Here is a 15,869-nt window from a genome sequence, read left to right as displayed (position 1 = left end):
CTTTTTTTTTAAACCAACAATATAGTAATAAGTCTGACTCTGTTGCTCCTGCCATCTTGAGCAGACTTCCTATATTCGTCTGCCTTATCAACCCATTGTCATTTCTCAAAGCTCATTTCAAAAAATTCACCCCTTTCCGATGCCTTTTAACATCCATTTCCCAATTATATTGTTAAAAACTCTATAAATAATTTGACAATGTTTGTAAGAATGATTCCATACAAGTTAAGCTTACCATATTTTATTATTATTGTTCATGCTGTCAATTTTGCACATAAAGAACTTCACTGCAAGAGCAATGATTTATTTGCTATAACAGAATAAATATCTTGGGTATAGTCAATGTGCTGTGAGAGATTTTGTATAGCCAAATGTTGGAAACCTCTATTCATTGCCACCATTAGAAATGGACACGTACCAGATCAACCTGCATAGTGTCAGCAGCTTTCTACCATGTGAGAATCCAGGCTCTATTACTGCCAAACGGGTAGGTGTTGCTGAGACTGCATGCTAAGCCCTCAGGACTATGTTCCTCAAGTCACTGAACAGCTTATTAAGGAGCAGCATGGATGGAGTGCCATCTAGTTCTTCCTGAATGAGATGATGATGGTGGTAACATGGACCTTTAGAATGAGTCCTGTCGTGTAATCTTCTTTTTTCCCCAATAAATGTCATTTAATATAGACATTACATGCACGGACATTCACTGTGCAGAGATTCTAGTATTTGTTTCTCTATTATGTTTTTTGTTTCTACTTATGTTTTTCACATGCTTTTTTAATGATTCAAGGAGGTTACTTTGTGGGTCAGAAATAAGTAAAGAGCTGATGGAAAGGAGGCACAAATAGTGAAAAGATCAGGTTACATTTTATTTTAGCCCCCTCAGTGTCTCGGAGACAAAAAAGAAAGGCCCATGAAAGATCCAAATACTAAGATATTTGGTTTATTCAGGTCCCTGCAGGACACAAATGCACAGTCCTAACATACATCTTTTATCACTGAAATATCCTGCATCTCATAAACAAGGAAAGATTATGAATCTATACTTGAGCTACAACCATTACAGGTAAAACCTAATTTTAGGAAAATCTCAAGGAACACCTCAAGCCTTCATGAAAAGGCAGGGTTTCATACTATGACTTTCAGATACACCATCAGATCCGAGTTTTGGACAACAAGGAATTTGGGATTTTTGAGGTGCAAAACAAAACTTCCAACCTAAGCATTTACCTGTTTACAGCAGAATTAGACTACTACAAGATGGCAAGGATCCCTTTTTACTTAGAAGTGGCCGACACTCTGTTTTTCTATTAATTTAGTTATATCAATTGTTACACTGCCATAATTAAATCAGTGAAACCCCTTACTATCAACATCCACACTAGATTGTAGTATTGATATTACCTACATCAGTTTCTAAATAACCAATACCGCTAAAAAGCTATAAAGACAGTGTGTGTAGACCAGACCTTAGGAACCAGACAATTTTATTTTGTTCTAGAGTGGGGTGTCTGAAGCTTGCCCAACTGATGGAGTTGCATTGGCAAATGCAGAAGCCTGAAGGCTGTACTGTATCTTTACTGCAGAAACAGTTAGTAGAGCCCACAGATTTCAATGAGCAACATGGACTGGCATCTCTGGTTAAAATGAAGCACTTCATGTGAGGACTTCTAGTCTCTGTGGCCTTTTCCACTGCACAACAGAGTCAGGCAGCCTCAGGTTACACATCATAGACTGCACTTTGTTCACCTCTACTCTAGATGGTATCATAATTCTAAACACATGTATTTTGAAAAATCCACTACAAAAACTACTACAAAATAAAAAAAACAAAACAAACAAACATACTTTGTGTTTTTCAGATTGAAAAAGCTGATTGACCAAGAAACAGCCTATCAGGCAAAAAAAGAGAAGGAAAACAACAAGAAAATAACTAAATTGAAAGAAGAACTGACAAAACTAAAATCATTTGCTTTAATGGTGGTGGATGAACAGCAAAGACTTACAGAACAGTTGAACCAACAGAGTCAAAAAATCGAAGAGCTAATCACTACTACAGAGCAAGTACACGAGAAACTCACCTTTGCTGAAGCAAAAGCGGAAGAAGAGAAGCAGAAAGCCATCAGGCTGGAAGCAGAATTGCAAGCGCAAACCAATAAGATTTCCCAAGAACAAGAAACAATGATGGCCAAACTAACCAATGAAGACAGCCAGAATCGCCAGCTCCGGATAAAATTAACAGCACTGACTCGACAAATTGATGAATTAGAGGAGACTAATAAGTCTTTACGAAAAGCAGAGGAAGAACTGCAAGACATAAGGGAAAAAATAAATAAAGGAGAATGTGGAAATTCCACTCTTATGTCTGAAGTAGAAGAATTACGAAAACGTGTCCTGGAAATGGAAGGTAAAGATGAAGAGCTCATAAAAATGGAAGATCAGTGTAGAGAGCTTAATAAAAAATTAGAAAAAGAAGCAGCACAAAACAAGAACTTTAAAGCAGAAGTTGACAAACTCAACAAAAGAATTATGGAGCTGGAGAAATTAGAAGATGCTTTCAACAAGAGCAAACAAGAATGTTGCGCTCTGAAATGCAATCTAGAAAAAGAAAAAACATTAACAAAGCAATTATCTCAGGAATTGGAAGACTTAAAAGCTAGAATTGGAGAGCTTGAAGCCATTGAAATCAAGTTAGAAAAAACAGAATTCACACTCAAGGAAGATTTAACTAAACTGAAAACATTAACAGTCATGCTTGTGGATGAAAGAAAAACAATGAGTGAAAAAATAAAGCAAACAGAAGAAAAGTTACAATCTGCAACTTCCCAGCTTCAGGTGGAGCAAAAGAAAGTGATGTCAGTTACAGAAAAACTAATTGAGGAAAGTAAAAAGGCACTGACATCTAAATCTGATGCAGAGGAAAAAATGTCCAGTGTAACAAAGGAAAGAGATGAACTGAAAAACAAACTAAAAGCAGAGGAAGAGAAAGGAAATGATCTCTTTTCCAAGGTAAATATTCTAAGGAAAAGGCTTCAGTCACTAGAAGCCATTGAAAAAGAGTTTCTTAAAAATAAACTCAAAGAAACAACTAAATCAAGCACATCCTTACAGCAGGAGAACAACAAGATTAAAGAACTTGCCCAAGAAGTTGAGAGGCTGAAAAATAAGCTGAAAGAAATGAAGGCCATAGAGGATGATCTCATGAAAACTGAAGATGAATTTGAGTCTCTAGAGCGAAGATACATCAATGAACAAGACAAGGCTAAATTTCTATCGGAAGAACTGGAGATTGTGAAAATGGAACTGGCTAGGTATAAGTTAGCAGAGAAGGCAGAGTCCAACCAAGAACAGTGGCTTTTCAAAAAACTTAAAGAAGAAGAAGCCAAGTCAGGGCACCTGTCTAGAGAGGTAGATGCATTGAAAGAGAAAATTCATGAGTACATGGAAACAGAAGACGTAATATGTCATCTACGGGGTGATCATATGGTCCTACAGAAGAAATTCACCCAGCAAGAAAACAAAAACAGGGAGCTGGCAAGAGAAATGGATAACCTTACCAAAGAATTAGAGAGATACAGACGCTTCAGTAAGAGCCTTAGACCGAGTCTTAATGGAAGAAGAATTTCTGACTTGCAGGTTCTCTCTAAACAAGTCCAGACAGATCCAGAAGACAATGAACCACCTGATTACAAGAGCCTTGTTCCTTTAGAACGAGCAGTCATAAATGGGCAATTGTATGAAGAGAGTGATAATGAAGATGAAAACAATGATGAGGAGCAAACAGTGTCTTTCAAATGCAATTCATCCATTTCAAATGCAGTACACAAAAAGTTATGGATCCCATGGATGAAGTCCAAAGAAAGCCATCCTCAAAATGGAAAAATTCATAACAAACAGAATGGAAATTGTGCACAGCCACGAGACTTAGTTCTAAGTCATACACCCGGTCAACCTCTTCATATAAAGGTTACACCAGACCATGGACAAAACACAGCTACCCTTGAAATAACAAGCCCTACCACAGACAGTCCTCACTCTTACACTAGTACAGCAGTTATACCCAACTGTGGCACACCAAAGCAAAGAATAACCATTATTCAAAATGCCTCCTTAATGCCTTTAAAATCAAAACTCGCTGATGGTTACATGAGTCCAGAGCAAGCTGTGCCACCTACTACATTGGCTGCTTTTGCAAGATCTCAAACTCCTGAATCATGTGGCTCAATAACTCCAGAAAGAACAATGTCTCCGTTGGCTCAGACAGGTTCTTCAAGTTCTCCAGAACAAATGCTTTCTCCAGAGCCTTTGGAAATTGGTGCCAAGCATACTCTTTTTAGAGTATCCCCAGACAGGCAATCGTCATGGCACTTTCAAAGATCTAACAGCACTGGTTCAAGTATAATAACTACTGAGGATAATAAAATTCATATTCATTTAGGAAGTCCTTATGTTCAGGCTCTTGCTAATTCAGCAAAACCTTGTACTCCAATTCAGGATAACAGAACTCCAGCACTAACTAATGGAACATCCAGTAAGCCTACTAGTAAAATCACAAGCAGTATCACAATCACACCAACAGCCACTCCTCTCCCACGGCAATCACAAATTACAGTAAGTAATGTCTATAACTGATCCCCACCCATGCTGACTACCTTACCAGCAACCCATCCTATTTTTCATCCCAGCAAGAATAATTTGGAACACCCCCTTTATTTTGGGAGAGATCTGTGCATGAACTGTACAATCCTATTTGGAACTAACGTTAAGTTTTGCCTGCTTAGTCATATCAAGTGTGCACTTACTGTATATCTTTTCATTGAAATATCTTTATGTAAAATATTTAGTCTTCCACTTTTATAAATGCATCTTTATGTATTTCCATTTTCCATAACTCACATTACTTTTAATTGCAAGGTGTATTGGTGAAATATTTTAACATTACAAAACAGTAAATAATTGGTTGTTTTTACCATTGCTTGCAGAATTATTTGTTATTTTGATGGGTGGGTGTGTGCGCGCATGCGCGCGCACATTTTGTATTTTTGCATGTATGACAGACTTATTTTAATCCTTGAAATACTTGCTAAATACAGATAAGAACTGTTTCATTACCCTCCTTCCATTCCCCAATTTTTCCTAGCCTTATTACTCAAATTATTATTTTTAGATCTAACACACAAAATCACATGTACAGTACCAATTTTAAGTTCATGATGCATAAATCATGTTTTGGGGCATGTCAATCACTGGGAATTTTGCGGAGTGTGGATTTTTTTTAAACACTTTGTCATTTTGTTAAAACTCAATCTGTTTCCTCCTTCAAATCTTGGCTTGAGTTGAAAAGTTTATATCACAGAATTATTTTCTTTTTCCGTAAGGCAAGCTCTTAGTCTACATTAAAAATACTAACGTTTAAAGACCTTGTAAGAATGTTAACAGCAACATGTACATTTTAAAAAGACCAACCAGAAGAATGGCTCCACAGCATGATTTTATTATTCAAAGAAAGGAGGGAGCAGGGTTGGAACCTAGATTACAGTCCTTCATTCTACATATTAGTTAGGCACAGTGAAGAAGAGAAAGAAAAATTAATGACAGGACACCTTATAGTTTCTGAAATGATAAAATAAGTTAGTTACCAAAAAACGAGAATACTATAGTCCAGCTATTTGAATTTATACATCCCTCCAGACACAGTACAGACACTAATAGTACAATGCCGCTATTTTGACAAAACTGGGTCACACACCACAGTGACAGATGCTATATTAGTGCATATAATAATAAATAATGACAATAGTATAAGCAATGCTGGCCTCAATTTGCCTGTATACCAGGAGTAAGACGCAATCAATGCTAACCTCTTGGAGAACATTATATACAGTGACATCAGAGCTTCATTTTAAATTTAGAAGGCCAAAAGGTCTTAAATTCACTTCCCCAACACCTCTCTTTCTCTAAATAAAGAGCTACTACTGACATTCACTCTTTTAAAAACAGCTTTTAAAAAAAATTAAACATCAATTTTAATTATGCATTTAGAAAACATATCTTTTCACCACTTTGCTAATCATCATAAAGAGATTTGTGCATAAATAGAAGCTCTCTACTTCACACATCACAGCTCAAGATGAATTGGGCAGATTAAAGACAACAATCTTTTCCATGATTATGAACTGTGATATACATCTGATGAAGTGGGTTCTAGCCCATGAATGCTTATGCCCAAATAAATTTATCAGTCTCTAAGATGCCAAAAGGACTCTTTTTTTTTTTTTTTTGCTGATACAGACTAACACGGCTATCACTGAAACCTGTGATATTAATTGTCCTTCAACACTGATTTAGCAAAGGACTTTAAGCACGTGCTAAAGCTGAATGGGGAGCTAATGATTATGACTGAAGACAATGGCTGATTGTAAAAGGAAAAGTTTCTATTTAGAAAACAAAACAAAAAAAAAATCTATCTTGATAATCAGCAACAATGGAAAAAAATAAAAGTAAGGTCCATGGGAGTTTCAATTAAATCAATTCTAAGAAGTGAACCAGAGTATTGCAACAGCATTTTTAAAAACATTTAAACTACACAAGATTGGATTGGGCTCACCCTATCTCACTTACAGCCTGATCCAAAGTGGGCTTTGGATCAAGCCCTTTGCACCTGTTTTACATCCGTTTAACTCCAATTACTTCAAAAGCTGAACTGAGTGGAACCACAGGTTTCAGAGTAGCAGCCGCGTTAGTCCTTATTTGCAAAAAGAAAAGGAGTACTTGTGGCACCTTAGAGACTAACAAATTTGTTAGTCTCTAAGGTGCCACAAGTACTCCTTTTCTTTGAGTGGAACCAGAATCAGGCCCAGCATGTGATGTTCCTTAAGGCTCTTATCCTACAAGGTGCTTATTGACTTCAGCATCCACTGACTTCAATGGGAGCGTTCAGCATCTTGTAGAATCAAGACCAAAAGGAGCATAATCTTATATGACTGTAATAACATACACTTTATTACATTTGGCTTTAGTGTTCTTTTCTGCAGTGCCAATCCAAAATGAACATTAGATCTCTACGTAACTAATTTTCAACATAGATCCTGTAGGTATGCACATTTTACAACAGTGCATAACTCTGCAGTAATCACCAATATTCTGTTGGCAGACATTTGAAAATATTAAAAATGCCACAGTCCTTTAAAAGAAAAAATCCTATTCCAGTCCTCATACATTTAAGCTTTACATTTTGTTTTTATTTCAAAATTATGTAGAAAACAAAATATTCTGGTTTGCATCTGCAATCTAACTAGATGCACAGAAATTAGTTGAACAACAACAACAACTAGGCAGTAATCTGTAACAATGTCTTTCAAAAATCAACTATACAGTAGGAATTAGATGTAGTCATTTCTTGTCCTTTGGACAGTTGCCTAGTTCTTCTGAACAAAGACACTTACAGTTCTATGTTAAGTGAGTTAAAAAACCTAGACCACAGAACACACCATTAAAAAGTTTAATTATTCAACAGGATAGTGCTTATTCTTCCTTGTTCATTTTTTACTAAGAGATCATTTTCACTACAGGAAAATAATTTTCAATTAACAAAAGACAAAGGAAACAGCCATAGGATATTACTATTCATAGAAAAGTTGCATCAAACTTGCCTGTGAACATCTTTGTCACATTTTCCCATAACAGTATACATTTTGATTAAGATCAACAGATATGCCCTCTGCCAAAGAGGCTATACATATCATACTTGCAGGGTCATAGACTCCGTGATGCATTTATTTTTGCCATTGACTTTGACCCAAAGAAGCAAGATGGAGCAACGACTTCAAGTACAAGTCAGGCTTTCAGAAGACAAACTGTTCACTTTTCTCTTATTCCAAAGAGCTGATCAGTAGTGGATGAGGAAGCAAATTTATTTCTGGATATATTTACAGACTGTAGCATAATTAATTTTAAACAACTTTCTTAATTAAAATAAGGTAGCTTTAATGTTGTCACAAAGAATGAAATCATTGTCTAGTGGTTGAAGGCATGCCTACTACTTCCCTATGTCATCTTGGGCAAGTCACTTCACCTCGCTACCTCTCAAATTTCCCATCTCTAAAACCAGCATGATAATATTTACCTACATCACTGTTGGGTTGGAGGATGAAGCTCAGTTAATTTGTCTATAAATTGCTTTATAAGCCTCCCTTGTTGAAAGGTGCTATATTAAAAAGGTCAAAGTATTATGATATTAAAATATAATAATGAATAACAATTGAGTAAATATAAAGCAATTTTCATGAGAGGATCTCAAAATACTTTACAAAAAGAGGGTCAGTATCACTTGCATTTTGCAAGTGGAAACTATCCTTTGCGTTTTCCAGTAGCTAGCACAACTAAGCCCCAAACCTGAGAAGGGCCTTTAAGTACTACTGTAATAATGCAAATTAATAAACATAGCGAAAGTATGGATACAGAAAATGTTAACCAGGCTGGATCAGATGAATTGAACCTCTGGAACAGAACACCATACCATGCTTAAAGCACAGACTGTTTTGAAGGGGCGGGGGGGGGAGACCACATCAAACAACTGAATATTTTGCTAACCAAAACACAGACTTGCATGTCATGCATGTGTGTCAGACAGAAAAAGAGAAAATGAAAGATTGCAGATTTCGTGTAATGGCCACTGACCCAAGGTTTTGAAGAAAATGTGTTGTTCTTTTATTTATAAAGTAATTAAAAATAATTAAATTGGGTGCAGATGTTAAAAATGAACATCACTGTGGATAAATTGTTAGCATAATAGTAAAACATACTAGTGCCACAGGAACTGGAACAATCTCTAGAATGAAAGAGGTGGAGGATAGATTTGGTGACCTTCCTCCTTGCACCATGTATAGATTCCCTGTGATTGTCACTGTCTCTCTTCCATTCTATCCTTACTTCTCTTTCCATTTTACTGTGCCTTTGTTGTGAGAAGTCAGAACAAAAATAAGAGTAGGACATATCTGAATCTTGGGTTCTTGTTTTTAAAGATTACAAAGAAGTGCGCATTAAGACGGTCAAAGAGATTTTTAAATATTTTGTTCTATATAATTACAATAGAAAGTGCAGATCTTTTTGTTGGAAGATTTCAGCAAGATTTCTGGAGGTACGATATCACAGAAGGTTGTAACCTGAGGTGCGGCTCTCCCTCTACACAGCTGAGGGGAGGGGAATATTCTCAGTCTTGAAAGGGGAAGAGAATGGGGATTGCCTAGTCTTAGAGTACATCTACACTGTAGCTGGGAGGTATAATTCCAGGTTGCGTAGGTATACACACGCTAGCTTTGATGAAGCTAGTGTGCCAAAAACCACAGTGTATCTGCAGTGGTGCACGGATAGTGTCCCTAGCCTCTGTTTGCCAGAAGCTGGGAATGGATCACTTGATGATTACCTGTTCTGTTCATTCCCTCTGAGGCACCTGGCATCGGCCACTGTCGGAAGACTGGATACTGGGCTAGATGGACCTTTGGTATGACCCAGTACAGCCTCAAACAGCATCTCACAATTCAGACTTTCACAAGATCTTGTTAGCATCCTCTACCAAAAAAAAAAAGAGACCCTGACATTTCTAACGTTAAAAACAAACTGTATGTGTGTGTGCACGTACCAGAGAGCAGAAGCAAGCTTGAGGCTATTCTTATACATCATATGGAAGCAGTAAAGGGGAAAAAAATAACCAGGACAGGTTGCTCTGTTCTGTTTCATGGTTCACTTCTATAGGGAAAAAGTATTTTCTCCCCCCTTTGACTTTAAGAAATTAGCAAACTATGGTAAAAAAATTAAAGAAAAAAAGATACTGGATTATTAAATAAAACATTTCTAGATCAAGCGTTCACAAAAGATTTCCCTAGAAAGCAAGTTCAACTAAGGCCTCTCTTCCATCCTTCTCATAAGACGAACAGTAAGGGTCACTATATGCCCTTAAAAAACAGGAATGTCCAAAACCAATATTTTGCCCTGTTATTTGTAAACCCTTGCAGAATGATCACCTTAAGAAGCTGCCAGCATTTCAAAGGCCACTCTTGCAAATCTCATCATGCATTGACACCAACCCCTTCCCAGACCCTTCAGTGAGCCCTACTCCTAACAAGCCTTTGAACAAACCCTTCCCCTGGGTATGGAGTCAAACCCTCAGGGAAGGAGAATGGGGGATAACTGGTTATGGAAAGGAAGGGGCTACCACCCTTTTCAGCAGACTTCTTTGATGCTCAACATGACTGTCCCCTGTGTGTCCTCAACAGCATCCTCCCATGACAGATGTACTGAATTTTCATTTTGAAGATATGCACAATGGGAGCTGCTGGGTGCTCAGCACATTTGAAAGTCAGGCCACTTATTTAGGTTTCTAAATATGGAAAAAGGAGAGTAATTTTAGGCACACAGGTTTGAAAACCTTGCCCATTTATTTGGGAGGAGGGCCAGTATAGTAGCATGGCAGTGCTCTCTACTGTCTTGCAAGAGACATACTTTTGACTTTTGGTCCCAATCTCCTGTTGTTCGGAAAATTCACAGGTTAAAATATTGCCGAAGTAATGTGCTCATCTGATTAATGAGAGGCAATGCCTAACATTATTCAACAGCAACCCCTAATATCTAGTTAAGGAGATGAATTGATGAAAATTGAAGGTACAGCCAGCTAAATCCTCCTTACCCAGAAGGACAGTAGACAAGCAAAGCTGAAAGAAAAAAACTGGGACTCCTTACATCTCTTACAAGGTTTTAAAATGCATCCCCACACAGAAAAAAATTGGGAAACAATTGTATGGCAGAATAATTAAGATGAATCATGGGTTGGGGCATAGAGATGGAGGAACCATGTGCATGATAACTAGGAAATATTAGCTACTGAGACAGGCTAAACAAAAGCTGACAACTCCCAAGTCTCCAGACTTAAGCAATGGGTAGAACAAACATTATGTTTTCAATGTAACAAGAAAAGAAGATCTTAAGAGTTCAACGCACCATGGGTGGGTGCGAGAGAGACATTTTAATGCTAAAATCAAATGCTAAAACCACCCCACTAACAGGAAGGTTTTGACAAATATAATCTGACTGTGAAATGTTATTACAAGGACAAATCCTACAATCAACAGCCACAGAGTATTATTGCATTCTCTGCACGAGAACATAACCTCCTGGTCAACATGCTGAGGGGACTCAATCATAGAGAGACACACTCAAAATAATCTGATTAGTCAACTGTTACAACCAAACATGATTCATAACAGGCACAGAGTGGGATTCACATGTAAAGAGGTTTTAAATATACCAGAAAAGGCTTTCATATTGTTGATGGTTTCTCTGAAAAGCAAAAAAAAGTGTACACACACTTAAATACTGGCACTCCTCTCAAAAATACTTAGCACATACAGTATGGAACACTCATCTTCAAAGTACAGTACTAACTTTAATTAATGTTAACAGCACCTCTGTGAGGAAGGTAAGAAACAATGACTTCATTTTACAGCTGGAGAAATTGAAATAGAGAGGTTAAGTGAATTCTTTAAAGCAACAGAGCGAGTCAGTCCAGGACAAGATTAAAACTCAGGAGTTCTTAAACTCATACTCAGGTCATTACAGGCCATGTTTCTCTTTTAGAAGTGAACACCACAAAAAAAAAAAAAATCCCACCACATATAGACTAGAAGGTGATCCTGGTCAAAATTCTTTTAAAATGTAGATTTCATAGAAGAAAAAATCTTACCCTGAAATCTACAGCAGTTCCCAAGAATCCAAATATGGATCCCATTTGTGAGCTCTTTGGGGCAGACACTCTTATTTTCCAAATGTTTGTGCACTAACTGACAGAATGGGGCCCCAACATTGTTGACCTCTGTGCGCTCCCACACAGTATGCTAAATAATCATGAGGGGAAATATATATTTACATTTTTTCACAATCAATCAATCCCAGTATTGAAGAAATTTCTGCTTTAAAATACATTTACGTCTAGTTCTACAGCTTCATATGCATCTTTTTTAGGATGACCAGAGAGCAAGTGCGAAAAATCTGGACTTTTGTGTGTGTGTGGGGGGGGGGGGGGGTAGAGTTGGCTAAATAAGACAAAGCCCCTAATATTGGAACGTCTGGTCACCCTAATCTTTTTGAAAACAAAACACTATAAAAAAAAGTTATCACAGCAATCCTTAGTTGCCCAGAATCTGTACAAAAGAATCTCTGCTGCCAACAATCTTATGCAACAAATAGATAAACAGATTTAAACCAAGAGGAAATGAGTTTATTGTAAACATTACGAATGTACATGGAGGTAACAGGCTAACATGCAAGTGTCAACCCTGCCCTCTACTGGACAGAATCAATCCTACTCAAGTATTGGCACTTCTAGGGGCCAGCCTACAGAGTGAATAAGTTATCTAATTAAACTACTAACAGAAAATGGAGATTTCCCTTTAAGCTCAAGCAGCACCTTGCTTTTGAAGCACAGGCTTATCTTCACTAGACAATTTAATTGCATTTAAACACAATTTTTAACTATTGAGTTAGGCAATACAACACTGACCATGGATGACTGGTCACTGCAGACAAGAACAAATTGTGTTCATCACCACATCAGCTACTCCTGGGTAAACCCTGGTCTTGGTAGAGTTTACCCACAGCTCATTGATGATAACCTGATGATGGATACAAAATGTCTTTGCCTACGCTGACCAGTCAGCACTGTGTCAGCTAACTCAATGATTAAAAGCCAAGTTTAAAGATAAAATGTCCTAGTTAAGACAATCCTGAAGAGAAGGAGGATATATGATAAAATTTTGGTAGTTAAGGTTTTTGAAAGGGACTCAAGGTATTTTGGCTTCTATTCCCAACTCTGCCTGATTCCCTGTGTGACCTCTCTGTGTCTCTGTTCCCCACCATCAAAATGGGAATATTAAGAATTGCCTTTTTTATAAAGGTGCTCAGATATTGTGGAGATGAGCTCCACAGAAAAGTCTAAAAAATAATATCTTTATGCACCAGGCCACCCCTGTCTGGTTGAGCTTTTGACAAAGATCATGTCACAGGTGCAGAAATTACATCTATTTTTAATATAAAATTTCCTTCTGAATAGTTCAAGTTCATGAAACTAAGCAGTTCTATCCTGCCTCCACTGTAAATGCCCCCAATGTAAATGCCCCACACTTTACAATAATCAGGATACCCTTGGGGCATCATATGCATTGGAAAGCAAAAATCAACATCACAAGTTATTACAATTAACCTTTTTCCAATCCTTTCCACCTCTAACTTCCATTTTAAAGTGACTAATAGTTAAAAATGGCAAAACCCAAGAGTACTTAATTCCACAATATGAGCTGTCCACTATATGCAAAATTATAGGGTTAGGATTATCCAGTGAGCCAACTGGCTCAACACCCATGGTACTTTATAACACGATAATAGTGAGGCATTCACATTGCTACAGTTAAGGACCTGTCTGCATTTCTACAGAGACACCAGTTTCTAAGGCATTTACAATTCAACCATAAAAACATGACACAGTTTAAACACTTGGCATACAGGCCTGAATACCCAGCATCAATTCTCCCCCCTCCCCACCCCCTCCTCCTCTCTCCTCCCCACCATTTTTAAAGTTCTATATGCAATTCAAGGTCAATTACGCTTTTTTTTTTTTTTGATTAAAGGCAGTGTCAGAATTTTTTAAATTTCTCCTACAGGTTTTGAAATGCCAGTATGCACTTTCGGGGCAATAGCCATCATCATATGGCTGAAACGGTTTTATTGATATTTTCCTCCGCCATTACTAATTGTAACAACAAATAAATAAATTGTAGTAATAAATTAATAATGATACTTCTCAGGCACAGATCGCAAAAGGCCAGCCTGTGTTATATGTGTTCAATGGTACCTTGTACCACAAGTAGTCACATTGAAATGGATATCACAATCTGACACAAAGCATTTTACAAAGGGAGGACAAGTATCATTAACCCCACTTCACAAATGGGGAAACAGGTTCAGAAATGTGAAGTCACTTGCCCACAGTCAAAAAGTGAGTCAGTGGCATAGTCAGGATTAAAACACAGATGTCTAGATTCTCCATTCTGCACCCTAACCATGCACTACAGTCAGTTACTACAGGGTTTGTTCATGGGCACTGCCTCTGCAGTTTGAATAAAGAAAATAAAAAAAGCCTTGAAGAACAAATTGTGAGAGGAAAGGCACTGTGTAAACTCACTACGCTGACTAACTACAGATATATGATAAAGACAGGCCATATTTTGAACTAGCCAGCCACGACAGCATCCTTTTAAATCAGAAGATAGAAACTACAGAGAAATGTTGTTGCAGATGCTTTGTTTGCACTTTTGTAACTAAATTGGGTTGTGTTTTTTAACATTAATACCTCTGGAGAGGAACAAAATCTAGTTCCTGTTTGGTATATGAACTACTATAGCAGGATTTAAGTGAAGCTACTAAGCATTACTGGATTCCTATTCATTCCAGGATTCATTTCAGACCTTCTGAAAATCCACCTTCCCCCTGGTCACACCCACTGTGTTCTACATACATCCCACTATCTCCCCAATGTCTGCACAAAGGCCTTCTCCTCTGCAGCTCCTGCAAGCATCTCTACCCTAAAAAATTGCTCTCTCTTTATTCAGATCTTAGCTCTAAAATGTCTTTTTCTCCCTCAGCTAAGGGAGGAACCGTGGGTGCCCCGTACCTCTTAAAAGTCAGACTACTTATTTTGGCATCTTCAGAGGGTATGTAGGCTGTCTAAAGTTGAGCATCAAGTTGGGAATTCTTGGCCTTAGAGCATTGACCAAGGTTCCATAAGGCTAAGACTGAAGAAAGTACATTAGCAACTGTAAAAACGAAATACTACAGCAGTTACCTAAACCCCTACAGAAGCAAGATGCAATGTTTGGGACCTTTGTTGCAGAACAGTACAGTGTTTCTAAATAATCACACACACAGGGAGAGGGAGAAGCTGAAAACCTTCATTCTTACTAACCTGAAAGATTTCAGAATGAAAACAGAGGGGCTCAGTGAAACAGGACGAACTGGAAGGGCCTTGGGGTGGGGGAGGCTGGAGAGAACTATACAAAATCAACAACTTACTATTTGACAACTAAAAAGAGAATGCTACTTTGGACCCAATCCTGCCTTCTTTACTTAGCCCTAACTCACTCCTGAAAAAGGACAGCAGGACTGAGATTTTAATGAGCTGAGGAAGCACATGGAGAAATGTTTTTAAACAAGGGGTGAGCAATCACCACATTTCTTTTTGGCAGCCTCATACATATGCCCTTTCTAGACCAGGCTCACACTTCAACTTCCCTCAGCAATCTGAGGACAAACTAAAATCTGTCAAGATATGCATATGGTTGTTTGCATTACTGGTCTATACAGAGCCGTCCCACAGCCGCAGAGTTTGAGCAGAACAAAAATTAAGAGAGGACTCCCTCTGCTGTTCAAACCTTTCAAACTAAAAGAAATGTTGAAAAAGAACCAAATGTAACGTTGTCTTTCCTAGATGCATTTCTATAATGGATGCAGAAAGATATATGAAGAAAGCTACCCATAAGCACTGCACACTCCCCTTTGTCCATTAATAAAAGGCATAAATCCCTAAGACAGAAAACATGCAGCCACATTTTATGCTATATTCCACAGAAAAGTCAGAGTGGAGAGTTAGGGTTCAAGCAGATGGAGACAGTCAGATAGCTAGAACTGGTACCTTTCAACATGCCGATCCTGTCCCCCGCCACATCCCTCCTGCTTTCCACATGCCCCCCCTCCCCCACACTTCTGTACCCAAAAAAGGGGTTAATTTACACTGATGACTCGGAAAACATAAAAGGAGAAAAATT

General features: G+C 37.8%; 2 protein-coding genes across 10 annotated transcripts in view; one reads left to right on the top strand and one right to left on the bottom strand.

Moving 5' to 3' along the window:
- Window positions 1-15,869, bottom strand: part of CMSS1 (cms1 ribosomal small subunit homolog) — a 387,357-nt gene that overhangs the window by 330,144 nt on the left and 41,344 nt on the right. The window lies entirely within an intron of this gene.
- Window positions 1-15,869, top strand: part of FILIP1L (filamin A interacting protein 1 like) — a 287,759-nt gene that overhangs the window by 267,413 nt on the left and 4,477 nt on the right. For 3 of the 4 annotated variants that reach the window (XM_043511337.1, XM_038387180.2, XM_043511341.1), the window contains one exon: window positions 1,863-5,112. In XM_043511337.1, coding sequence (XP_043367272.1) covers window positions 1,863-4,632 — 2,770 coding nt within the window. In that variant the 3' untranslated portion in view covers window positions 4,633-5,112. Of the gene's footprint in view, window positions 1-1,862; window positions 5,113-15,869 lie in introns of those variants that run through there. The other variant, XM_043511343.1, reaches the window with a different exon arrangement.

Source organism: Dermochelys coriacea, chromosome 1 (assembly GCF_009764565.3).
Source record: "Dermochelys coriacea isolate rDerCor1 chromosome 1, rDerCor1.pri.v4, whole genome shotgun sequence".
Classification (NCBI taxonomy): Eukaryota; Metazoa; Chordata; order Testudines; family Dermochelyidae; genus Dermochelys; species Dermochelys coriacea.
Note: the sequence above shows the minus strand (reverse complement) of the source record. Positions and strands in the feature narration are given on the sequence as shown.